Source organism: Ammodytes marinus (genome assembly GCF_949987685.1).
Source record: "Ammodytes marinus genome assembly, chromosome: 10".
Lineage (NCBI taxonomy): Eukaryota > Metazoa > Chordata > Actinopteri > Uranoscopiformes > Ammodytidae > Ammodytes > Ammodytes marinus.
Genome location: NC_137214.1, coordinates 7462765 through 7473321, shown reverse-complemented (window position 1 = coordinate 7473321; position 10557 = coordinate 7462765). Strand labels below are relative to the sequence as shown.

The 10557-nt window shown below is 43.0% G+C and overlaps 1 protein-coding gene across 1 annotated transcript in view; it reads left to right on the top strand.

Moving 5' to 3' along the window:
* Positions 1-370: 370 nt before the first annotated feature.
* The window catches only part of gria3b (glutamate receptor, ionotropic, AMPA 3b), a 98411-nt gene continuing 88224 nt past the window's right edge, over positions 371-10557 (top strand). Inside the window, exons 1-2 of the mRNA XM_080035318.1 lie at positions 371-615; positions 1089-1247. Of these exons, the coding sequence (XP_079891444.1) occupies positions 537-615; positions 1089-1247 (238 nt within the window). The 5' untranslated portion in view covers positions 371-536. The remainder of the gene's footprint in view (positions 616-1088; positions 1248-10557) is intronic.

Below are 10557 nucleotides of genomic sequence, written 5' to 3'. Positions count from 1 at the left end.
CGGCAGCCTATAGAGTCATTGGCCACCTGCGATTGCAGCGTTTCTATTGATTCGATCCAGGCAGAAGGCTAAATATTGACAGGGGTTAACGTTTATGCCAAGCCCGTACGTTATCCAGATAGAAGGCTGAGGCTCTTCTTTTTTGTGTGTAGGCTATTTAACGTCAGATCAAGTTTTGACCGGCGTTGGCCCACCGCGACAGGGTCCAATCGGAGTTCAGATCAGCAGCTCCTTTTGCACCCCCCACCAGCACATTACAGCACAGCCCTCCTCTCTCTCTCTCTCTCTCTCTCTCTCTCTTTGACTCTCTCTCTCTCTCCCTCTCTCTCTCTCTGACTCTCTCTCAGTTGCTCTGCAGCTGTATACGGGCTGCACCTCAATGAACCTAATTGGTGCACTGTGAGCGACCATCATCTTCCCACTGGATTTCCATCGCGCCCCGGCTTCCATCCAGAAACATATGAATTTTACTCGGACGCAGTAAGACCCCTTTGAGGAGTTGAACAGATTAGGTCGGAGAGGAGAGGAGAGAGAAAATGGCACAACGCGTGGTTTTGTTCCTACTGTGGCTCGTTGACAGATCGTCCGCAGGATTTCCCAATCAGATTAATATCGGTAAGTGTTTCGCTATGTTCAAATTTGGATAAGGGGGGTGGGGGGGTGGTTTGCATAGGTGGAATAAAATGCAAGATAGCTAGTTCATACCGGATGGGGTCCGTACGGAGCGCCGGAGCTCTGCGCAAGGATAGAGATCAACTTGATTTTCGCTGATGCTGGAAAACTGTAGATAAAAGCTACATCCATTGATGCCTGTGGCGCTGTGATGAATAGATTAAGCGGAGTGGACACTAACGAAGACGTGAGACCTTCAAGTCTCTGATCTGAAGAGTTGCAGACAGGCGCACCACTGGTCAAAAAATGCACGATAGTTGTTCTATGAGATAACAAGCAGCCCTCTTTGTATTACAGTGGGACGGAGCCTATAGAGTTCTTCCTTACTGAACAAAATGAGGTCTGGTAGACTTAAACAAGGCACGGACTGTGAAAGCACTGTCTGATCTTGGCTGTGCGTCTCTCTTTTTTTATAGGGGGACTGTTCATGCGTTCCACGGTGCAGGAGCACAGCGCGTTCAGGTTCGCTGTCCAACTCTACAACACCAACCAAAACACCACGGAGAAGCCTTTCCACCTCAACTACAACGTCGACAACCTCGAGTCGTCCAACAGCTTTTCGGTCACCCATGCGTGTAAGTGTGCTTTATATTACAGGCATGCCCCCCCCCCCCCCCCACACACACACACACACACATATACTGATACACACTGACGCGCGCGCACACACACACACACACACACACACACACACACACACACACACACACACACACACACCCATCACTTCTGTCCATGCAGAATGAGCAGAATTATTCATGTCAAACTCATATGGCGTGGAGCGTGTACGGGCTACATCTCAATCCGGGATTGCCAGTCAAGTTCATCTTCTCATCTTTCAAATCTAGTTTTTTCCTAATGTAGGCATCACACATACTCGTCTTTTTTTAAACCATAGTCTAACATCCTTTTTTTTCCACATACGTATATTTATTTAAACAGATCATAACACTTACTACAGACAGCAGCTATGATTGGAAACCGCAGGACTGTTGTGTCATTTTCATATTGGCGTCAGATTTGAGTTTGTGTCACGGAAGAAACATTACATAAACACGTGAATTCCACATTGTAAAATAAGTTCCCCTGGCAACATGTATGCTGTATGGATGCATGGCCTTGACAAGACAAAGATAGATGGATGGATAGATAGATAGATGGATGGATGGATAGATAGATAGATAGATAGATAGATAGATAGATAGATAGATAGATAGATAGATAGATAGATAGATAGATAGATAGATAGATAGATAGATAGATAGATAGATAGATAGATAGATAGATAGATAGATAGATAGATAGATAGATAGATAGATAGATAGATAGATAGATAGATAGATAGATAGATAGATAGATAGATAGATAGATAGATAGATAGATAGATAGATAGATAGCAGGAATAGTGTATGTGATATTCATGAACAGTGTTGTATGGAAGCATTGGGAGTGCTTTGTAAATAATCTAAATATCTTTAATGTCCATTACATACATTAGTATAGTATCTATTAAAGACAACACCTGCTTTATTTTCCCCATGTCCCTCTATGGTTCATATTACGTGGTGATGGTCAATCCCATGATGCAACTGGTGCAGTGGCTTAACCAACACATAACCCCCCTTTCTCTGTACCCTCTTGAAATCGGCAGACACAGAGTGTACACAAACTTGTGAAAAAATAGCCTTTCGGGGGGTTGAGAATATAGTATTCTGTGAAGTCTCCTTAAATGTAGCGTTGAGTTTGGCTTGAATGGGGCTACTGTGGAGACACGCGGCGGCTCTCTCTGCCTGTCTGTCTGTGTGTGTGGCTGGCTGGTCGGTGCGGACGAGTCCCCCCGCTCTAACCCCATAATGGCCCTTCTGACTCCCTCCCTGTGTTACAGAGCATCCCCCCCCTCCTCCTCCCCCCCCCCAGCATTGCAGAGTCAGCTCATTAGCATCCAGCCCTCATAGCACCTCACCGCGCTGTCATTGGGTGAAAGGGGGGAAGAAGAAGAAGAGGAAGAAAAAAAAAAATCCATAGCTCCCCCCTAACCAACGGCAGCACAAATGAGTCAGGGCTCAGACCTGCAGTGGATGGGTCGAATAAAGCAAAGAGCGTCATATCACAGAGGCAGCGGAGCTAACCCCCTAACGAAGGCAGCCATAAGAAACAATAAGCAAACGAGGGTGAATAAATAATAGATAGTGCCGTGCAATTTCACGCGCATTGAAGAGCAAGGCAAAGCATAGGAAGGGAAAAAAGGGGCTTGATATCAGAATCTAATTAAATTCCAGGGCAGACCGAGCTTTAGCGAGAGGAAGGGCTTCCTGAGGGAGCAGTGGTGGCCCCGTTTTTCTTTGCTGCCACAGTCTTTAGCATCTCCATCAAGAGCAACTGTCTCTGGACGGCCTTGAACTTCCAGTCACAAGAAAACTATATATGGGATTTGTAATGATGCAAAGGGAAAAAAACAGTGCTTAAAAAGAAATGCATTGTTCGGTAATGTCAAAATGGGGATAGATGTTGTCAAGTGCCATTCCATTGGTAAGAGCATCTCGTCCTCTTTGATGTTCATAGATATAATCTGCTCTACTTGAAATGTATCTAATGTGCATTCTGTGAAGGTTTGGCCTGCTACATTATAAAGGGATACCTTCTGAAAACCAAAGAAAAATAGCTTTAGTTAACTTAAGGAAAGACACTGCAGGTGAATGGGGTACTATTTTTAACCTATCGTCATGAAACTTTGCCAGCTGATTAGTAACATTATAACGGTGATTAAAAATATGTTTTTGCCAGCCATGTCTCGCCTTAACAGGTCCTCTAGTTAATTGTAAAATAATTTTTAAAAAAAACCTTGCGCCTTGGCTGCTATTAGAAAATGTCTGAGATTCAGCTTTCTTTTTCTAATCTGGAACGTGTGATACATGATCTAAAGACTTCTTCCAAGGTAGCGCCCCTGAGTCTCTCGTCAAGCTGAAGCTCGTAAAGCGCAGACAGCTCATGCTGAGCTCACAACAGTCCACAAGCACCTCGGATTGTCTCTCCTGATGTAGTGTAGCTAAACAGAGATGACGCTTATTAAATATCACTTTTCTGCTGACTTCCTGGCCTTCCCGCCTTTTGCCTGTGGGTGAAGTGAATACCTCCTGTGTGTGTGTGTGTGTGTGTGTGTGTGTGTGTGTGTGTGTGTGTGTGTGTGTGTTCTGAGTTTTTTTGAATTGGTCAGCGCTGTCACAATTACTTAGTGGACATTCAAATTCCCTTCGTCATCAATAGCCCTAGCACGTGGATGACTCAGACCTATGTCAGCAACACTGTTTCATATTTTTATTTTTATGACCGGGCAATCTCAACCTAGATTTTTACAAACGTGGCATTCGTGCTGGTTTGGGGGAGTGGGTCTATTTTGAGGCAAGCTTCATTGCTTTGATGGAGATGAGAAGTGGCTGCCAGGCCTTTGCAGAGTCATTCAAATGACAGTGTTTGTTTATGCATCGGCTTGGACTTTTTTACTCATAGCTGATGTTGTTGTTAAGCTTTATAGTGTGCATTCTCCCTTTAACTCTGGGACAGACACACAAGGCCAAAGCCCTCTATACTCTGACTCAACGTGTTAGATCACTCCCCCCTCATTTGCTGCACATATTTTAAAAGCAATATAATAGAGGCTCAGAGGAACAAGAGGAAAATGCACAAACTCTGGCATAATAAACTTGCAGTCGTTTTTTATTTTTTTGCCTTTTTCAGAAAAACAACAAATTTAAGACCTTAGGTTTGATGATGCAGGCAGAGTGTTGAGCCAGAGCAATTTCTTTCAAGTCAGTTAAAAGCCTCGTTCTATTCTATTAATTGAATTAGTGACCGGCAGCAAAACAATGCGTGGCTATACAGTAATCCTTAAAGGCTTTTGGCTTTGTTCTTGCAGAAGGCATGGTGTGTGTGTGTGTGTGTGCTTTGGTGGCGAGCAATGTTGTTGCTTTGAAGTGACATCAGAAATTGTGAAATGCGTAATTACCAGTGCAGGGTCCATAATAGCCGTGGAAAGTCGGAGGCAGGTATATACGCTCACAGAGACGACAGGGGCTAGTTCAAAGCAAAGGGTACGCCGGGTTTTTGAAGAAAGCAAGAGCAGACAGCATTAATGTTCCTGATGGTCACGGCTAACCAACTTAATGACAGTGCCATCCTTCTCTCTCCTGTTTACCCTTCTTATTCTCCTTCCTTTACCTGAGGCGGGAGAGAAAAAACAAGCTCCCCCCCTCTCTCCGGATCCCCTTTGCCACGCTATTTATTAGATTACTCGCCTTGATTCCTGTTAAAGGCAGATTTTGCAATGCTTGGCTCTTGAATCGCATCTCCCCATTCCTCATTGCTCATTCTGTCATTAGGCTAATGGTCTGTGTCCCCTCTTGCCAGCCTCTTTAAAATGGGCCTACCCCGCTTTTATTGAATCCTCCAGGTCCTTAAACCCTGGCAAGCAGCAGCAGAAGATGCATCTTTGGCTGCAGTGTTTTAGCCACCGTGTCCCACCGCTGGTAGACTAGCTACTGTAGGCAGATATATAGGGCACAGGAAGGAAAAAGGAAAGGGTAAAGATGTTCCCTCTTAATGCATTTGACATTTCTGAAGGCAAGTCAAAACGAGGGACAAGAGAGAAAAGCAGGGTGACTGGAAGGAACGTGGTTGAGAAATACGCCCGTTTGCTTTCTTGCCGAGAGTCAAATGAAAAGACTGATACTACTGCCATGTTTTTTACGGTAAATATGTAGCTGGATTCAGAAATTGGTTAGCCTAGCGTAAAGACAAGGAACACGGGAAACAGCTCTAGCCTGGTAGCAATAGGTGACAGAGTCGGCCTACCAGCACCTCTAAAGCTCACAAATCATGTATATAGAGAATTTATTTAAAGGTCACATATTATTCTCATGTTGAGGTTCAAAATAGTAATTTTGGTTTCTATTAAAAACCTTTTTCATGTTTTAGTGTCGAAAAACCATTTGTATTTGTTACAGGGCCATTTCTGCATCTCCTCTTTTCAGCCTTTGTCTGAAACGCTCCGTTTAAGAGCCTGTCTCTTTAAGCCCCGCCTTCCAAAAAAGCCCAGTCTGCCCTGACTGGCCCTGAATCTAACTGCAAAAAGTGGTTTTGCACTTTGGTTTCCCTATGGATTAAAATAGATATAAAGTGATATTATGTTAGAGAGGTGCTGGTAGGCATATTTCATCAACTTTGGCCAGTGCTTGGCTAATTGTTTCCCCTTGTTACCAGTCTTTGTCCTGAACTAAACTGGCTGTAGCTTAATGTTTACCATTCAAACATATGAGCCGGTATCAATCTTACAGTCTTTCTAACTCTTGGCAAAAATGCAAACAAATATTTTTCCCCAAAGAAATTCTGCTTCAAGGGACCAGCAGTTGGAGTAGCAGCATCTGATGCTAGTGGTCACTGCTGCTGTGTTGTCACTCTGAAGTCATGTGCAGAAAAAATGATTTACTGCGCAATTTCTCATAATGTTTTTCTGACCTAAAGAAGTGCTCCACGTGACGCAGGATGATCTGTGGTGATAATGTGTTGTTGTGGGTACACCATCAGGATCAGAAAGTGTGTGGGGCCCTTGAAGACGCGTGGCATTTTTTATTTAGCGATCACGGAGAAGACTCCAGCAGATGCTTGCATTACATGGATGGTGAGACATCAACATTGTCAACTCGATAACAGAGTGCAAGAGCCCGGTTTTAGTCTAGACACGACACCTCCTGAAAAACACATCATCTTCACTGACCTTTACGCCCACCCAGAGAATGCTAGCTCTGCACACCTTGCCCAGAAATACACAGGCACACACACACATACACACACAAACTCTTAACACTGGCGGCCTACAACATGACTGAGGATATGTGGCAAACAGCATATGGTTTGAAGCACACGCGAAAGGGCCCTCACCAAATCTTTGCATCCATTGTTGAGTTTTGCTTCTGGGGGCTGTTGTTGTCTGTGTCGTTGTGTGAATGGGTGGTATACAATGCGACAGGCGGACGTGTTTTTTTCAGCATGCACATGGCCTGACAGAGACAGGGCTACGGTCCAGAGAAGCTCCTCAGGTGGTTGGTAGTAATGCCATAGTAACAGACTGTAACCAAGCTCTAAAGGTGTGACCTGGGGAACATGGCAGGAGGGAGCTGGGAAAGAGAGGGGGAGCTGAAAGTAGTAGGAGAGAGACAAAAGACTAATTTCCACCGCAGGAACTTTTCCCGAGTCAGCCCACATGTGCTGCATAGCTCTGATGGACAAGCTACGGGGTGACACCATTTCAAAATAACCTCGAGTATCTTTTTCCCGTGTTATGTTCTCTACAAAAAGGTTTCATATCGGTGCAAATCTGATGGCATAAGTACTGAAGCAGGTACTGATGTGATAGGCCAATATTGGCCAAAGCTGACTGATTATATTGGTTGGGCACTGCCTAAAATCACAAAATCCAAGAGATCCAACAGGCTTGGAAACATAGGAATCAACACCAACATTGTTCAAATCAACCAACTACAGACATTTCTAGGAAAAAAGCACGTTAAAAGGGCTAACTTGGCAGCCATCTTAAAAATGTGCAGTTACTTTACTTTAGTGCTTTTCCATACTTCATCAGCCTGATTTGCATAAACCTCCTGTGACTTCAGGCCACGGTGGAAACACAGACAACACCGGGCCATAGGAACCTTTAAGTTCCTTGAAGAGGAACACTAGAACTAAAAGTCCCTGGTAGGTTTGGTGAAAAAGTTGCTAGAGACTGCAGTAAGGGAAAGCAAGAGGATAATGAATTAATTCAAATAATGCTTTAGATATTGCTTAGATATGGAGAGCATGTGTGTGTGTGTGTGTGTGTGTTTTATATAGAGTTCTCCAGGCTATGGGGTTCGTACTGGGACATGTTGTCACAGTCCAGCTGTGTACGAGGCACAGATGGAGGTTTGTTTATGGCATGTCCATATGCACGCATGTGTCAAACACTCAAACACACACGCGCACACACACACACACACGCACACACACACACACACACACACACACACTGTAGGCGTAGACAGCCACAAATGCACAGATGGACACATCCATTCTCTGTCTTAACATTTGTCACCATATAAACCTATCTTTATCTGTATTACATTAAGTTCCTGTGAAACAGTTCATCATCCATCAAAGGTAAAGGTCATGGTAAAAAAAAAAGCTGGTCTATTTGTGCAAAAAACACACTTTTCTTGGAAAATGCCATTTTTGAAATAAATGCTGGCTAAGGATTCATGTCAAATGGAAAGAGTAAACAAGCAGCGCTGAGTGTGTTTGGTAAGCGCCATGACTGTGCAAAAGCCTCTGAGAAAAAACATGAACCACCGTACAGTACAGTAATGTAATGATGTGATATGGAGGCCAGCAGGGCCACGCTCTCTCTAAGGGCCTGTTGAGGTGGCTGGATGAGTGGTACAGTAACGGCCCAGGATGAGGTTACATGCTCTGGGGGAATGCAGGGCCTCCATAGGGGATAGGGATGGCAGCAAGGAGGGTGGTTGACTGACCGGAGTAGTTTAGATGTGGCTGAGAAAGCATGGAATGTTTGTCACGTACAGTCTCATGTTATGATCCGACTTCAGCTCAGTAATGTCTGGCAGGGATAATATCATGATCTCTTAAGGAACACTGCTACTAAAAAAGTCGACATTTCCGCGAGAGTGCTATCAATTGTTACTACAAATGCTACAATAATAAAGCACTGCATGGCTCGCTGAAATTTAGCACAGGGGAAAAACTAATAACGCATCCTGCTTTTTCGACAGTTTTTCTCCGTCTTGCTGGCGTGTGCACATTTACTGGTACAGTTTGCTCACATGAGGTTAAAGCTTATTCATACAGCAAACACATCAAATGCTGGAGAGATTCCAAAAGGCCAAACCTCCCAAGGGAACATTATTTTGACCCAATTTTCTGGCCATGAGATGCCCTCCGACGTAGTTTGATATATTTATTTATTTATTTATGTATTTATACTAAAGTCAGGCACACAGCTGAAGCCGTAATGAGATTCAGTATAGAGACAACATAGAACACACTCCGAGGCAGATTCAACACAATGAATTTTTAATCAGAATATCAAAAGATCCTCTTAAACCCAACCTGAGGAGACGTAGTGTTGCTTTCTGTGTGTTATTTGTCTTGGGATCAATGGAGTTGGCAGATGTTGTTTGATAAAATAAAATAACATCAGCTTTTCCTTCCTTAGCCGTAGCGGTGGCTTCACATCTCCATATATCTTTTCACAAACACTGGGCGTTTGGCAATTTCAGCAGCTGTGGATTATATAAAGCACATAGGGGGGAAGGACGTATTTTTGATCTGGAAGATCAGTGAATTACATAGTGGATTTATGTTGGCACTTTTAAGGAGTTCTCTGGCCCTGATAGTTATCAATCTTTTTGCCGTGTGTTGGGACCCACTGTGGGGATGCTGGGGTCTTTGAATCTCTTATTGATTTCCTTTATCTTTATGCTCAATTTTCTGGGGGAAGTGTGATAAATTGCAAGCGAGAAGATGGATTAAGGTGAAATGATTATGGACAAACTGTCGTGGCGGTCTGAAGATATCATCACCTTTCAGCTGACGGTTATTTCAAACAGGCAACACCGCCAAGATGGGATTACTGTTTGTAGAATTGTATCAAGCTCAGACATTGTAGGTGAATAGGGTCAACCTGTTAAAGTATATATACCATCATGAAACTTAACTGATTTATTATGTTAAATGTGTTTTTTCTTTTTGAGAATGTTTTAATAAATATGCAAATGTACTAAAATTGGATAAAGCCACTGTAAAAATCTTTATTTCATGTTTATAACATATGATGTTCCAATGCTTTTACAGAATATATTTTTGATACAGCCTTGTATAAGTCAAAAACAGATCTTAAAAAAAAAAATTCGGCATGTTTTTAAATACAAAATGTATCATGAATTAGACTATTTACAGCATATGAACAAATCCCTCTGTAGTAACCTCCAGAGTCATTATGGAAAGTTTAGTTAATTTAAGTACATTAGAAGTTCAGACTTTTGGTTCAGAATATTGAAAATATATCAATAGAGGATAAGGTCCATTGAAGATGGGAGAAGTATACAGACACAAACAGATGAGGTTTAGTCAAATAAACACTTAAATGCACATTGTGGCCCTTTTTATTTATAGTAAGTCTCAAAATTGACCAGTGCTTGAAAAAACAAGGTTTTTGACCTGCAGTGTCTCGCCTTAACATGATAACTGATGCTTTTCATACATACTGCAGTTGTTCTTGGATTGCCAGACCGTGACATATAGGATTGCTCATAAAGCTTCAACACATGGATAGTTTTTGTTAGCAATAAAATCTCCAAAACAATAAAAACAAATTACGCCACAGCTGAGCAATAAAAGGCCCGATGTTACCATTAAGCGAAACAACAAAGAATAGGGTTGGAGAATAAATTGTGGAAGACGGACCCATATGTGAAGCTTTATGGCACTACTATACTCATGAATGCTAGGCGCAGATCAAGCCCCCTTTTTTCACCAGCGGACATGATGCAACATGACAGCCCATCTATGCTACGCACATCTGTTCACCACTGTTCAAATAATGGGGTGCTTCTCTGGACCATAAGTCAGCAACGACAGGCTAAGTCTGTGTTCTGTTATTGAAGATGATATTGGCGCAGCATTGTGATGGAACAAGAAGGAGCTGACTGACCATATCAAAAAAAGCCAAGTGATAAACCACACACGTGGAAGCACACCAAATCTCGAGCAGTGTTTTAGACACATCGGTTGCTGGCTGCGCGCGCTCCATGTGTGGAAAAAGTGTTTGTGATAAGAAAA